Genomic DNA, 16,813 nt, shown 5'->3' with positions numbered 1-16,813 from the left:
CATGCTCTAGCTTACACAGTAACTTCTCATGAGGAACTGAGTCAAATGCTGTGCCAAAAACAAACTATGTCAAAATTGTTCCCTCCATCCGGCTCATGAGTAACTGTGTCAAAACAGCCTACTAAGTTATTAAACATAATTTTCCCTTAACAAAACCACACTGTGTATCCTTCAGAATACCATATCTATCTAAATGTCCCTGGACTGCACTCTTATTCATTGCTTCTAAGATTTTCCCTATCACTGAAGTCACACTAGTCGGTGTGTAATTGCAACTTCACTCTTAGAACCGCTTTTATCTGGGTGATACGTTGGCACTTCTCCAATCCAAAGGAATTTCCCAAGTTCAAAGATGCCCTCATAACTAGCCTCAATGGTTCAATACACTCTCTGTTGGTCTCCCCCATAACTACCATATATATGCTATCAATTCCAGGAGCCTTTCTTGCCTTTATGCTAAAAAGTTTTTCTGATAAACAGTCATCTGTAATTATGAAATCACTAATTTCATATGGCTCAGCCTCACTCGGGTAGCCTCTTCTCAGCATGAACAGCCTTTCGTCAGTAATGACTGATGCAGAGTATCTGTTTAATTCATCTACAACATCAGCTGGGTTATCTAAGATTTTCCCACACCCATTGCACAAGGGTCCAACCTGATTAGCTTTCTTCTTTGTTGTATCCATTTACATGAAAAATTCCTTGCCCCCATTATTTATACACCTCAATCAGATCACCTCACAGGTGCCAAGTCTCCAGACACTGTAATCTTCAAAACTTAAGCCTTTCTTCATAAGAGCAACCCTTCGTTCCATTCACTAATTTTGTTGCCCTTCTCTGTACTCGTTCCAACAGCTCTACATCCTTCTTAAAATGAGGCTTCCCGACCTGTATACAGTACTCAAGGTGTGGCCTGACCATTGCCTTATACAAGGGGATAATCACTTCCTTATCCCTGCTGGAAAAATTCCTGTATATTATTGACAAGACACCATGAGCTACTCTTGCAGACCATCTGCACTGCTCAGAAAACTTCATACCTGCCTGCACAATTACCCCCAGGTCCTTTTCATTCTCTACCACTGTCAGTGTAGTACCGCAGAGTTGATATGTTACTCTGGGATTACTGCTTCCCATATGTAGTACTTTACATTTGTTAATATTAAACTTCATTTGCCACCTCTCAGCCCATCTGCGCAACTTTTCTAGATCCTGTTGCAGCAGCGTACTATCATTCCTTAACAACCCTGCCAACCTTCATATTGTCTGCAAACTTGGGCATTAAGCCTGATATACCATCATCAATATCATTTATAAATACAGAAAACAACGGACCCAACACTGAACCCCGAGGGACTCCACTAATAACATTAGTCCACGAAGAGCAGTGTCCATTGATTACCACTCTCTGTCTTCTCCCACTCAACCATCCCTTTATCCATAGCAGCACTTTGCCTCCAATGCCACACTGCTCCAATTTGTGCAGCAGTCTTCCATGTGCAACAGTATCAAAAGCCTTTCTAAGATCCAAATATATGATATCAAAGTTATTCCCTGCATCCAGTTCCTTTGTTACCATATCATAGTATCGAATCAAATTGGTCAGACAAGACTTCCCCTTAACAAGACCATGCTGTGTACGAGCTATAACTGAAGTCTTGTCTAGATGATCCTGCAGTGCTTCTTTAACCAGTGGCTCCATTAATTTCCCTGGAAAAGAAGTTAAACTAATGGGTCTACTTGTGTTGCTCTTTGATACTCCTTTTTGAATTGGGGCACATTTGCACATCTCCAGGCCATAGTTACCTCCCCTGAGTCCAAGGAAGCTGTCATGATTATGGCTAAGGGTTTGCTTACTTCCTTTGCTGCCTCCTTTAATATAACTGGATAGATCCCATCCACACCAGTTGCCTTTTTTGTGTTTGTCTTCAACAATTTCTCCTCCACTTTCCTCTCAGTTATTACAAAATCATCTATCTCTGTGCCAGAGTTTAATTTACCTCTGGCATTGCCCTCCCTGAATAACTCCTCATGTGTGAATGTAGATGCAAAATCTCATTTAGTTTGTTAGCCATCTGAGCAGGATTATCAACAGTTGAACCATCAATATCCAGTGGACCAATCTGATTCATCGTTTTCCTTCTAGAGTTTACATAGGTAAAGAAATCTTTGATGTTTTTCTTTGCATCCTTTGCCAAAGATTTCTCATAATCTGCCTTTGCCTGCCTAATCTCCTTTGTGACTTGGTTACAGACCAGCTTAGATCTATCATAGGCTTCCATGTCACCCATTAATTTATATGTATTCTCAAAGTTTATGGGAATATGAATTCTTTTTCAAAAGGATAGCTTGCCTAATTGGTATACATGGATGGGTATTTCCATTAAGCAACAGCATAGTGTTTTTCAAGCAAGTTTCATCTGTGTAAGTTGTGGAAAATGCAAGAGTTTAGTGACTCTTAGATAGATTAAACCTGAAATCAGATCATATTGGTTTACTTGAATAATCAAATGAGGTTGACTTTCTTGCATTGATATGTTCTTAAACCTTTTCAGATACGTCATCTAAAGGTCATGTTCAAAGAATCTATGGAATTGACATTTTATCAGAGTGAATTACTAGTTGCATTGTGGAAGGTGAACTGGTGTAGTGAGTCTCCTTACTTGTATATGGAAAGCCTTGGTTAAACAATGTAATAGTCTTCAAAATGGTCTTTTTGTTTCCACCATGTCATCAGCACTGCAAATGGCACATATTTGATTTTTCCACTCAGCCAACTTCCAAGTGTCATTGCACAACATGCACAAAGTTTATCTTGTTCTCCTATTTTTCATACAAATATACTTGATCGTACTAAAATATTATTTTATGGTCTGTGGTCAAGAAAACTTGGAAAGATTTCTTCATCATATAAAAAATTATTCTTTTGTGCTGTTCTGTTACTCTGCGTTACTGTTCGCTCACCACAAACACAACAAAAACTCTCAGGTTTATTAATACACTAATATGGCATTTCATTTCTCACATAATAAATGTTTTATTTATATGTGATGAATTATAGATACACACAGAAACAACTAACTTGGATATTAAATAAAAAGCATTACTTTCACATGTAGAATCTAATGTAGTACTGTGCCACCTTGTAACTTAGGGTTATTTATATTTTAATGTAATCCAACCAGTCAGACATGTTACAGAGTGTCACAGTCCGTTACACAGTAATGAATGCCACCAAGAGCCATTAATAACTTAATGATTTTAGACCAACAGGTGCCACCAGTTTTCAGGAAAATGAAATTTTCAAATGTAGTTGAAATTTATTTTCTACTATCATATAAGTAGCTTTTAATGTAAAATAATCAGACATGATAGAAACATTTTGGAGTCATTTTTATATCAGGAAGAAAAAGAGTGTTAAGAAAAGGTCCTACTCTACCAGAAAAAAAAAGTTATGGTTTTTGAATCATATCATAATGCAAGTTTGGCATACAGGTGCTTTGGAATCTACAGCAAAGTTTTCCAACAGGACAAAAGTACTTATATAATTGTTGAAAGTCAGTGTTATAGTTGAGTTTAATGTTGGCTCTTTTACTATGTATGACATTAAAAAAAAAAAAATTCACAAGTAAAATGAAGCAGCCAAAGGTTTCTTTCATTATACTTAACCTAAAGTTTTATGTATTTTTTTATTTTATTATATAAAATAATAGCTAGATAAAATATATAAAATAAATAGCATACACCAAATATTTTGTGTTACTTGAAGATTTCTCAAAACATTTTTAGATAAATGTCCAGTAATCTGGAATATCTGATAATCTGAGATGGATTGGCAAATTGCTGAATGAAACTTCTGTTTTTTGAAAAATTTAGGTTATTCTTAAGGTAGCTCAATATGGGGTATGGCAAATCTCACTGTGAAAGGTGAAAGCTGGCTATTTATGAAGAAACTAAAACCATATAAAAAAACATATTTTTCAAAAGTTTTAGTAAAATGGAATGGAACAGTTTCACTATTCTACGTAATTTGTCTTTCAGTTGCCTATACTTCAAATTAGAACTAGCATACAGATCATCATAATAAATAATATACAGTATTAGAGTATATTTTGAATGACTATATAAGAAAGAGTTTAATCCTCCATTTCTCACATCCTAAATGGAACAAATATGCTCATGTGGTGTCTGAGATGCTGCATTTTTTTTTTAATTAAAAAAAAAATTTAGCTTTTTTTACTGAATTGAAAATGTTCTGTTAATGATGATTCGCTAAACTTGTTTATAAATTATCAAACAAAAATAAACAAGGAAAACTAGTAATAATAATAGTGTTTTTATTATATATTTTAGAATTTTCAAGGTCATCCATTCCCCAAATTGAAATACAGATGCTTATTTGGTCTGACAAATGCAACATGGACATCTGCATTTTTATTAGCTGTTTTATGTTTAATTTTTGCAAAGCTAGTGAAACCAAACCTCTATAGCAAGATTAGACAGCTGTTTCTAACATCTCTGAGACACCAAGTATGGGACTTGAGTATAAAGAAAGGTAGACATGCTTGCTCACCTGACATCTGTTAAATATAAAACAAAACATTAACATGTTTATTGCTTCTTGAATTCAAATATGCAGCTTTAGATTTTGATTCATTCAGAGGGAGAACCATCCTACTTTTAGTAATTCACATTCATTGAATTTGTTGTTCCTAGTTCTGGAATTATAATTCTAGAACTATTCTGGAATAATTCCAGAACTAATTCTAGAATTATTTATGTTAGAATCTCACAGACTTCAGATAAACACTGACAAGGATAAAATTGAGTATACTGAGTTATGCAAAGCCAGTAGAAAGAGACTCAGAGAGGACATAAGAAGATTTAACACAAGAAAAGTAGAACAAGCATTAAGGGAAAACAAAGAACTTAAATCAGCAGCCATGAGCAGTAATGCAGAGAGACAGACAATACTGAAACAGAAGAAAAGCAATGGTGTATTTATAAATAGCAGAGGAGGCATAATTCAAATAGCAGCAGACTACTATAGAGAATTATACAAGGAGCGAGGGAATGATGCCAGCAGTGGGGAAGATGGATCACAAATTAGTAATACATATGGCATACCTGATATCCTTCCTGATGAGATCGAACATGTGTTGAAGAAAATGAAGAATCAGAAATACTTGTGGGAAGATGAAGTTACTCTAGAGTTGTTAAAATTGGGAAGAAGAGACATGACACAGAAACTGCCAAGCCTCTTCACAAAAATGCATTAGAAAAGGCATGATGCCTAAGGAGTGAAATAATGCAATCATAGTTTTGCTGCATAAGAAAGGAGGTAAATCAGAAATGGGAAAAATATATACCAATTTGCTTGTTATCCCACATCTACAAGTTTTTCACAAGGGTCATTACTTACAGATTAGAAAAAATACTTGATGAGAATCAAATGAAAGAGCAAGCTGGCTTTAGGACAGGATTCTCAACTATGGATCACCGTCACGTTATATCACAGCTAAGGGAGAAAGCAAATGAATATAAAACACCATTATGCCTGGCATTTGTGGATTACGAAAAGGCATTTGATTCCATACAACATAAGGCAATGTTTCGGGCACTGGAAAGACAAGTCGTATATACCCCATATATTATGATTTTGAAGAAAATATATGAGAACGCTACCTCCTTTATTAGACTAGATAAAGACAAAGCAAATTTAAAATTGAGAAAGGAGTTCGACAGGGAGACACTATCTTACTGCTGCCCTTGAGGAAGCTTTCAGAAGATTAGACTGGTCGCAGAAAGGAGTCAATGTGAATGGAGAGTACCTAAACCATTTACGATTTGCAGATAACAATGTGACCATAAGCCATGATCCCAAAGAATTAGAGGAAAATCTTAATCAGTTATGCAGAGTTAGTAAAGATTTTGGACTAAAGATGAATATGGCTAAAACAAAAGTAATAATGAACAAGTATGCCATAGAAAGGGATATAATCATTGAAGGAACAGTAATTGAAAAGATGGATTCATATACTTATCTGGGACAAGTCATTAGCTGTAATAATGATAAATAGCTGGAAGTCAAGAGAAGAATAAATTTTGGATGGATAGCATTCAGGAAATAGTCACATACTGAGGAGCAATATCCCAATTTGTCTGAAACATAAAATAATGAACCAGTGTATACCATCATGACTTATGGAAGCGAAACTTGGGCACTCACCAAAAGAATGGAAGAGAAGCTGAGAACTACACAGCCAAGAATGGAATGAATTATATGAGGAATCAGACTCTTAGATAGGAAGAGAAACACACGGATGAGGTTGCAAACTCAAGTAAAGGACATTCTTATCAAAGCTAAAGAACTAAAATGGTTTTCGGCAGGACACATAGCTCGAAGACATGATGACAGATGGAATCTTTCAAGTCCAGTGATGCCATCATAAATATGCTTAATGGCTCAGTGCACTCTCCTGCCACCTCCTTCAGAATGGTACCCAAGAGGAGCTAGAAGAAAACCTGGAAGACAATGATGAAGATGGACAGATGAAATTCACGAGTTCATGGGTAGTAAATGAATGGCAATTGCACAAAACAGAAGGAAATGGAAAGTTGCTGGAGAGGCCTTCATTCTGCAGTTGATTGAAAATGGCTGATGATGAAGGCCTATTTCCCAAGCTCTGTAGTCCACATATTTGAAGTCTCTCTCTCTCTTCGTATGGGCACCCTTTTGCCAATCTCACTTGGTACTTCTCAACTTTGGAACCTTTCAACAAGCTTGATGTATTTTTTTAGGTGTGGTCTCCATGCTGTGGAATACTGCACACAATATTCCAAGTGCAGTCATGCAATTGCCTTGTACACTTGGATTATGATCTCCCTATTTCTACAAGCAAATGTTTGATAAATAATTGATAGAACACCATGCCCACTTTCTGCTGCTTGGAGAACTTCGTGTCTGCTTGTATTGTAACTGTCAAATTCCTTTCTTCATCTATTTTTGTTAATTCAACCACAACAAATGTATAAGTTATTTTGGGGTTACTATTCTCCAAGTGTAAGACCATGCATTTTGTTGCATTAAAACACGGCTGTCCCTTCTCTGACCATTCCCAAAGATTATCTAACTCATCCTGAAGCAGCACTGCTTGGTACCTGTCACTACTTACTCCCCTGATCTCGACATCATCTGCTAATTTCAACTTCATGCCCCATACCCTTTGTCGATAAGAAATTCAGAAACAACAGTAGTCCAGTGCCAATCCTTGGCATACTCCCACTTCTTATTTTAGTCCAATCTGAAGAGTAACCATTAATCACAACCCTCTGTTTTTTGTAGTGTGGCCACCTTGCAATCCATTGAAGGATCTTCACATGTGATCTCAACATGTTCTAGCTTATACAGTAACCTCTCATGCAGGACTAAGTGAAATGCTTTGCTAAAATGCAAATAAACAATGTTGAAATTATTTCTACATCCAACTCATGAGTAACTCTCTGAAAATTGTTAATCTGATTGGTTAAACATGATTTTCCCCTTTACAAAACTGTATTGTTTCTTTTCTTTCTAAATGACCTGTATCATTGACCTTGATCATTGCTTTCAAGATTTTTCCCCCATATTACTGTTGAGCCTGTAGTTACCCACTTCATTCTTAAACCCACTTTTGTTTATTGTTAATACATTGGTACTTCTCCAATCCAAAGGAATCTTTCAAGTCCAGTGATGCCATCATAAATATGCTTAATGGCTCAGTGCACTCTCCTGCCACCTCCTTCAGGAATGGTCAGAAAAGTGGCAGCTAAGTTATAATGCAGTAAAATGCAAGGTCTTACATTTGGAGAAGAGCAACCCCAAAATAAATTATACACTTGTCGGAGTTTAATTAAAAACAGTAGAGGAAGAAATGGATCTGGGCATTATGATATGGGCAGATATGAAGTTTTCTGAACAGTAAACAGGAAAGCCCATGGTGTCCTATTGATGATTTATCAACTGTTATCCTGTAGATTTAGGGAGGTTATAGTCCCATTTTGTAAGGCAATTGTAAGACCACATTTGGAATACAGTACTGTGTTCAAGTATGGAGACCTCATCTGAAAAAAGACATTGAGCTTCTTGAAAGGGTCCAAAGCAGGAAACAAACATGGTGAGATCGGCAAAAGAATGACTGTACATGGAAAGACTCTGGTTATTTGGGCTACAGTTTGGCAACCAGGCACCTGAGAGGTGACCTGATTGAGGTTTATAAAGCACTGAGAGGGATTAGTAAAATGAATGAAGGTGGAATTTTCACTGTTGTAAAGAATTCCAGAACTAGGGAGCATAAATTCAAATTACATGGGTTGAGGTTTAGATTGCATTGCAGAAAATTTTATTTTAGCCAGCGAGTCATTGATTGCCTGAACAAGTTGCCCTCGCAGGTAGTTGAGGCTGACAGTTTGAATAAATTCAAAGGTCAACTGAATGCAGTAGTTACTTGTATGAGGAGGGAAGAATATAATTTGTATTTTCTTATGTGGATGGTGTTTTTTTTTTTTTTTTTTTTTTTTTTTTTACACCAGTGTAGCAAAAGCCTGTGGCTTCTGTGCACTGTGGCAAATACTGTTACTATTACTAATTTTATAGTTAACTTAGAATATTTACATTTCTATTACAAAGTGCAGCTCTCATCACATATGTATGTTTCAAGGCGCTTGCTTTTTGTATACAGCCAATATAGCTGTATGTAAAAAGTTGATCACTGATCTACCCCATGCCAGCAACAGTAAGGGTTTTCTTAAGCAGTCTATATATATTATTTATCACACCCACTTGATGTGAAGAAGATGGTGCTTTTTTCCATGTATGCACAATAGCTGTGCCGTGCAAGCTGGGAAACTTCCTTTTTTTCTGCACTATCTTTGCAGCTCATTTTTACTGCAGTATAGAACTAGGATATGTGAATTACAGTAGTTCATATTTCATAATATGTTGAAATATGACTGTGTGAATCAGCAAATCAATTTTTATTTATATTTATTTTTATCTAAAAAAATTTTTATTGCTGTATTGAGGTAATGATGATATTTATTTCAAAGATACTAGCTAATTCTGTTATACTTTTTACTGTTAGGGTTTTCCTATGGTGTTTGTGGTGGGATTTCTTTAGCATTTGTGCTATGGATGGCTCTCTATCCACCACCTGGAACATTTCTAGAGCCAGTACAGTTGCATTCAAATAATACTTACTTGCCAAAGAAAGGTAAGAAACCTTAAAAGATAAACAAACTATAATTGAATTTACAATGCATTTGTTATACTTGCAAAAAAATAATAATATTAATAAAAAATAAAATTAAATTAAATAAAACAGTTATTAAAACTGGCATTTGTGTCCTTCACCAGAAAATATATCAAAGAAATGTTAATACTACAATGCTTAATATAGTGGAATGTCTACTGAAGTGCAGAGTGAACTGTGGATGTCCACAGTTACCCTGCACTTTAAGCAAGCTTCTTTATATAGCTATGTTATTGATATTGTAATTTGCAGTATGGCTTAGACATTTTGAAAATTTCTTTGTGCTAAAGACTAAAAGGTTGGCAACATAGTTCCAGTTATTTTCTACATTCCTTTTTACCATTCAGTAACTATGTCTAATCTGTGATTTTACAGGTGATTTGCAAGTATATCCTAAACTGTATGATGAAAAAGCTTTAGAATCCTTCAGAATAATGAATATTTACAATATTCCACTGGAGAATGCTGAAACAGTCACTGCAGAGCTTCAAAGAGTGCTCAGTGGTAAGTTCATGTTGCTTCCAGTATTTGTTCCCAGTCATCTATTAGATTGAAGCACTATATAGATACTGTATATTATAAGCTGTATTTTTTCACATTTTTGATTTTGAAATTGAAGTTGTTTTAGTATTAGAAGTGGCAAAATGATGTAAGCTTATATAGCAGGGATTCTTAACCTAGTGCTCGGGAGCACTATTGTGCTCTTTAAAAAATAAATTTTGCTCGTGACCAATCCTAAAATGGGTACTTGCAAGCACCTTCACTTAAGCTAAACAATTTATATACAGGGTGATTCACTACCAGTGCGACAAACTTGCAGGAGGTGTAGGGGGTACAAAGACGAATCGGAATCACATAGCATTGCAGGGTCCGAAATGCCTTTGTCACGCAGTAGAGGACGTTGAATGGGAGGTCACGTGAACAGCGATCCAGCTGGAAGTCAGCATTTGCGAACCGGTTCCCGAGGCAGTAGGATAGACGAATATTCAAACTTGAACTAGCCGACATGCACCTCGCATATGCAGCTGCAGACTGTAATGGGCACGCTCTGCACTTGTACCAGGAACGTTTCCCACACAGGTATGCTCCTCATCATGCAATTTTCGCACGTGTGCACAGAAGGTTACGTGTGACTGGTTGTTTCATGAGAGGTACCATGAATCGAGAGCGAACGACGAGGATGCCAGACAATGAGGAGAATGTCCTACGTCTTGCAGAAGGCAATCCGAGTACGAGTACTCGAGCGATTCTCTTTATTCTGTTTTTTGATCTGTTCTCCTTTTACTGTGCCCTCCTTTTTTAACCCTCCATTGCTTGCATCCTAAATGAAACAAATACACATGCATGGCCTCTGTGAGACCTTTTTTGTTTTAATTATAAAAAGCATTTTTTTAATGAATTGAAAATGGTGTTCTAATTATGATTTCTAATAGTAATAGTATTAATTTTACCATATAGTGCAAGGAAGCCACAGGCTTTTGTTGCACTGAAAAAAAAAAAAAAAACAACACCCAAGTAGTTAAGGAAATACAAATAGCATGCATCACTCCTCATGCAGGTAACTATCCAGTTGCCCTCTGAATTTATTCAAACTGTCAACCTCAACTACTACGTGCGAGGGGAACTTGTTCCAACAATCAATGACTTGCTGGCTAAAAGAAAACTTCCTACAATCTAGTCTAAACCTCTTCAACTGTAATTTGAATTTATGGTCTCTAGTTCTGGAATTCTTTATAACGGTGAAGTTCCACCTTTATTCATTTTACTAATCCCTCTCAGAGCTTTATAAACCTCAATCAGGTTACCTCTGAGGTGCCTGATTGCCAAGGTCTGTAACCCACATAATCGGAGTCTTTCCTCATATGGTCATCCTTTGCTGATCTCACCATTTAAGTTGCCTGTCTTTGGACCCTTTCAAGAAGCTCAATGCCTTTTTTAGATGAGGTTTCTATACTTGTACATAGTGTTCCAAATGCTTCATATAGTGGGATTATTACCTCCTTATCTATATAGGATAATGTTCGATAAATCATTGATAGGACATTATGGGCTTTCCTGGCTGTGTTTACACTTTTCAGAAAACTTCATATCTGCCCATATTGTAACTCCCAGATCCCTTTCCTCCTTCACTGTTTTTAATTCAATCCCAACAAGTGTGTAATTAATTTGGGGATTGCTATTTCCCAAGTGTAAGACCTTGCATTTAGCAGCATTAAAACATAACTGCTACTTCTCTACCATCTTTGAAGTCTGTTCAAGTCATCCTGAAGCAGTGCTGCTTGGCGCTGATCATTAACGACTCTGCCAATCTTTATGTCATCTGCAAATTTTGACATCACACCTTCTATCCCTTCATCGATGTCATTTATGAAAATGAAAAACAACAGTGGTCCAAGAACCAATCCTCCAGGGACCTCACACCTGATGTTACACTAACCTGAACAATATCCACTAATCACAACCCTCTGCATTCTGCCCTGCAGGCACCCAGCAATCCATCTTAGAATCTTACCAGTAATCCCAACCTGTTCCAGCTTGTACAGTAACCTCTAATGAGGGACAGAGATAAATGCTTTGCTAAAATCAAAATAAACTATGTCAAAATTGTTCTCTATATCTAGCTCATGAGTAACTGTGTCAAAATAGCCTACTAAATTGGTTAAACATGATTTTCCTTTAACAAAGCCATGTTGTGTGTCCCTTTCTCCACTCTCAAGATACCCTCATAATTAAGCTCAATGGTTCAGTACACACTTTAGTGCTCTCACTCAGAACTACAGGATACATGTCATGAACTCTGGGAGCCTTACTTGCCTTTATGCTCAAAAGATTTTCCTAATAAACAATCATCTGTAATTATGACATCACTAATTTCATATAGCTCAGCCTCTTCTCAGCATGAAAGGTCTTTTATTAGTAAAGACCGATGCAAAGTACCTATTCAATTCATCTGCAACATCAGCTGGGTTATCTAAGACTTTCCCCACACCCAGTGTGCAAGGGACTGATCTGATTAGCTTTCTTCTTCATTGTATTCACATACATGAAAAATTCCTTGTCCCCATTCTTTTCTCTGTTAGCCAGTGCTTTCTCATATGCAGCCTTGGCCTCGCTGACCTTATTTTTGGTACCATTACAGTTCAAGTTGTAACTGTTGTAGGCTTCAGTACTCTATATTGCTTTGTAACTGTCCCATGGTTGGTATCTTTTTCTGCTCTATTTGACTAGCCAGCTCTGCAGTTATCCATTTTGGCATCCTCCTGCAATATTTTCTTAAAGGTATGTATGCTTTCTTGATTTCACCTTTTGCTATCAAACTCCTCTTTTCAAGTTAAAACCCATGCCTTTACCTTTAACTACTGCAACATCTTTTTTCATCTTCCAATGACGACTGAATGATCACTTCCTGACAATGGTTCATCTACTTTAAGCTCTGTGATGTCATCTGATTTGTTCATAATGATGAGGTCAAGAATATTCTCACCCCTAGTACCTTCTCTAACATGCTAGTACAAATAATAATCATCTAGTTTATTTTAAAAAGTTTTTCCCCATCATGAGTTTCCCCTCTCACTTATTCCAATCAATCTGGGGCAGATTAAAGTCACCCATAATAAGACATTCACACTTGCTTGCCCATTCCATCTGCACGTAAAGATTCTCTTTATATTCTTCACAATCTTCTGGTCTGTAGATTGCTCTCACTCTCATTGTTCCTTTGCTTCCAACTAACTCACACCACACAGATTCCATGCTGGCAGACATAACTTCAGACTGAGCAAAAGCTCTTTTTGCACTAAGGCTGTTTTTGATAAGAAGAAGTAAGACACTACCACCCCTTCTATCTTTCCTAAATACATTATACATATTGTAGTGGAACTCGTCATCACCTATTTCCAGGTGGTACCACATTTCTGTTAGCCCTATTATATGTCCTAACCAGAAGTTCAAATTCAACCACTTCATTGACAACACTCCTGACATTACTGTAGACACAGTTGAGACTAAATAATCTTCTGTAGTTTACTACCTGACACACCCCTTGAAGTTATTTAAGTTTTTATCGCAAGCTTTATCTTCCCTCTCATTCGAAATACTGCTATCCCAGAACACCTACCCTCATCAACATCGGCTGTTGTGGCAACAAGCAAGAATTCATGAGGCGAGTGTAAGCATTACTTTGACCCATATCATCAAATAAATACAGATATAAATTTGTTTCTGCATTTTGTAATTGTTAAAAACAATTACAAAAATATACAAGAGAAAACAGTAACAATAATAGTATAGAATGTTTTATCATATTCCCTTGAATTGAAACACAGATGCTCACATCGTATCTGGTAGATACGACGCAAATTTATTTTTGTCAGCTTTTTGCATTTAGTTTCTTTCTGTAAAGTTAGCCAAGCCAAAGCTCTATAACAAGGTTAGACAGGTTTCACTGGCATCGCACAGGTGCCACGTAAGTATGGATGACTCTCATCAACCAGTGCAATACCACCACTTTGCTTATTACAGGCTTGAAGTGGTGAAACCTTGTTTAGTCTCCAGAGCAAAGCTCCAGTAACACTTCTCCCATCTCTTCTGTCATGCAGTATGATATTTATCTTTTCAGGTTACGATGGGCATCGTGGTAAGATCCAATCTTCCTTACATTTTAAGGGTAGAGCTCAAAAATGTTTGCAGGCCAGTTGCTGAATAGTCCACCAGTGTGAACCTATTGATAACTCTCTAGGAGGCATCTGGATTAGCTAGTGTGCAATCTCACTGCCTCTACTCTGAACTAATAGAACAAACTTTTCTTTGAAAAGCTCTAAACCTCCCAATCACTTCCTCATTCATTTCACAAATATACACGGTCTTGGTTCCAATCTCAATGAATGTCCATTTCCACTTAGAGTCTGCCAAGCCCCACTTACCTTCTCTCACAGAATCTCAATTATTGGTTGATTCAACCACTGATCATCTCAGTTGTCCTAATTGTTTGCTGTATGATTCCTTTTGTTGCTAGAGTGGCACTTGTACATATGTCCACTCTGATATTCCTTATCAGAGACTTGGTAATTTGGAATTTCCTCTTTTTGATCTTCTAACACTTAAAATCTCTCTATCACATACGTGAAATTCATCTGTTGCCTCCTATCGTTCTCCCATCTCTGCTAATCACTTGGAACTCTTTAATTTCCTTTCTTTGAAACTTGACTTTCTCTAGTCCAACTTTCCTAACAGATAGGTATTTTTCCTTGGTGATTTTAACGTTCACAACTCCAGTTGGCTTCCATTTTCTAGTCACATGGACCCAGCTGGTTGAGATGCTGAGGCTTTTGCAATTAGATTATTATTATTATTATTAATATCCATATGATGCAAGGAAGCCTGAGGCTTATGCTGCACCAGGAAAAAAAAAAAAGTTCCCGAGTAACCCTGAGAGAGAGAGAGAGAGTAAAAAGTAGAAGGGAATCACCAAGAAAGAGAAGAATGATGATATCCAGCTCAGGACCCTGGGTGTGCCAAGCCCATACTCACCAGATGTGAGTATACATAAATAAATAAATTTTCTGTTTATACTCTGGGATGACACAAGATAGACAGAATGCAAGAAACAGCACCATATTCAGCAGTCACGGGCTTGAACCCCGGTCACTCAAGGCACATGTACTTATGCACTCGCATGCCCGACCACTCGGCTACAGTGGCCTTTTTGCACTTTCTAAGTTGTTCTTTCTAGTAGTTCTATGTCTTTCTTTTAGTGCGACCTCCAGACTTGAACACAATATTCTGAATGCATCTCACCATTATACAGAGTGATGACTTCCTTTTCACATCCTTTTCCCTACTTGTGCAAGTCCTATATATCACAGACAAGATGCCTTTTATGATTTCAACCTCCACATAAAACAGCAGTGACAATGAGGGGGCCCACAGTGAATTTTCCAGATCTGTTCACCTTATATTTGTATATGGAAGCATGCTACCACTTTCAGAACTGTTAATCGAAAAGTGTGCCTCAAGTGAGTTTGGGAACACTAACAGAATACAAGAAAATGGTACATTAAATAGGCATGAATCATCCAAATGTCTTTAAACAAGTATAAAATACATGGAAACCTTTCAAGAAACACACTTCTTTATAAATTTATGAACTGGTATAGTTCACATTTAAAATTAACCACATTAAAAGTGCTGACAAAACAGCAGTGTTTGAATAATGCTATATTTATTAATTATAATATACAAAATTCATCACCTTTTTCACAACTTGAAATTTTTTGATTTTCTGTTTCCTGTGTCTTCTTGTTCATTATGTGGTCTTCATATCCACTTTTATACTAGTAAATCCTGGAAATTGAAATTATTTATGATTTTAATCAGTGCCTTTTTCCCAAGCGGTTTTTTTTTTGTTTTTTACCTATCCATTTTAGATCATAAATCAAATATAAGTCAGTTGGTATAATTTGGTTAGCATGGATTAACTGTGCACAGTTAATCCATGCTAACCAAATTTGTATATGAACTTAACCATGGATTAAGTAATCCATACTAACCTTTGCCCCCCCAATTTGGCTGGAGTAGGGTAGGATGTGGGAAGGCTTCAGCTAAGTTCTATCACTGCCAAAAACCAGGAATAATAAAAACTAGGAATACTACAGAATAAATTAACAGCAGGACTCAAAATCCATTAGCTCAGTGTTTCCCAAACTTCAGTTATTTGCCTACCACCTTCACAATTTTTGCCATACTGCATTACCACCTGTACTATTATTTACTTAATATTTTTCTTTTAATTGACTCACTTTAATACATACTTTTAATAAAATAAAACCAAAATTCATGAATAAATCAATGAAAGCAGAACAATGTTATTAAATTAAAAGAATAAAAAATAAACAAACAAACAAATAAATAAATGAAAATAATGGCCTGATCTGTAGTTTACCGACTACAGACTGGGCCACGCCCCTAGCCATCTCAACAGCACCGCGCGCACCCTATTCTCCCGTGCTTGGAGCCATTCCAGCTCAGATGAAGCTAGGTGCACCGAGATTTCTAGAGTGAGAATGGACCTGGTCAATTGTGGCTATCCAACCGACATATTAGACAAGTGCTTATTGCAAGCGCAAGAGCTCACGATCCACCCGAGACTGTCATCAATGCATGATAATATACCCACCGCCTACATTCCCTACTATCCGGGCATGTCGGCCCAAATTTCGAAAATCCTCTGGGAATGCCGCATAAAATGCGTGCAACTACCCAGTAGGAGCTTGTGTTCTCTGGTTTCTAACGTGAAGACTCTGGTTGCCCCTCTTTTGTGCAGCAGTGTGGTATACCACGTAACTTGCAAAGATTGTGGCAGCTGCTACATAGGAGAGAGCTCGAGATGCCTTCAAGACTGCCTTGCAGAGCATGACAGGTTAATTCGCCTTGGTGAGACTGACCAATCTGCAATTGCGGAACACTTCTGGTCGACCCACCACAACCTTAACCCCAAGTGCAATTACAAAGTGATTGACCAATCC

The 16,813-nt window shown here is 37.0% G+C and overlaps 1 protein-coding gene across 4 annotated transcripts in view; it reads left to right on the top strand.

Moving 5' to 3' along the window:
• The window catches only part of LOC150084203 (sodium/potassium-transporting ATPase subunit beta-like), a 103,409-nt gene that overhangs the window by 52,147 nt on the left and 34,449 nt on the right, over nucleotides 1-16,813 (top strand). For all 4 annotated transcript variants that reach the window (XM_090375097.1, XM_090375098.1, XM_090375095.1 and 1 more), the window contains exons 3-4: nucleotides 9,123-9,251; nucleotides 9,666-9,794. In XM_090375097.1, coding sequence (XP_090231223.1) covers nucleotides 9,123-9,251; nucleotides 9,666-9,794 — 258 coding nt within the window. The remainder of the gene's footprint in view (nucleotides 1-9,122; nucleotides 9,252-9,665; nucleotides 9,795-16,813) is intronic.

The sequence above is a fragment of the Mastigoproctus giganteus genome, chromosome 6 (genome assembly GCF_048544385.1).
Source record: "Mastigoproctus giganteus isolate SK-2022 chromosome 6, ASM4854438v1, whole genome shotgun sequence".
Lineage (NCBI taxonomy): Eukaryota > Metazoa > Arthropoda > Arachnida > Uropygi > Thelyphonidae > Mastigoproctus > Mastigoproctus giganteus.
The sequence above is the reverse complement of the archived record's forward strand: the minus strand, read 5'-3'. Positions and strand labels throughout refer to the sequence as shown.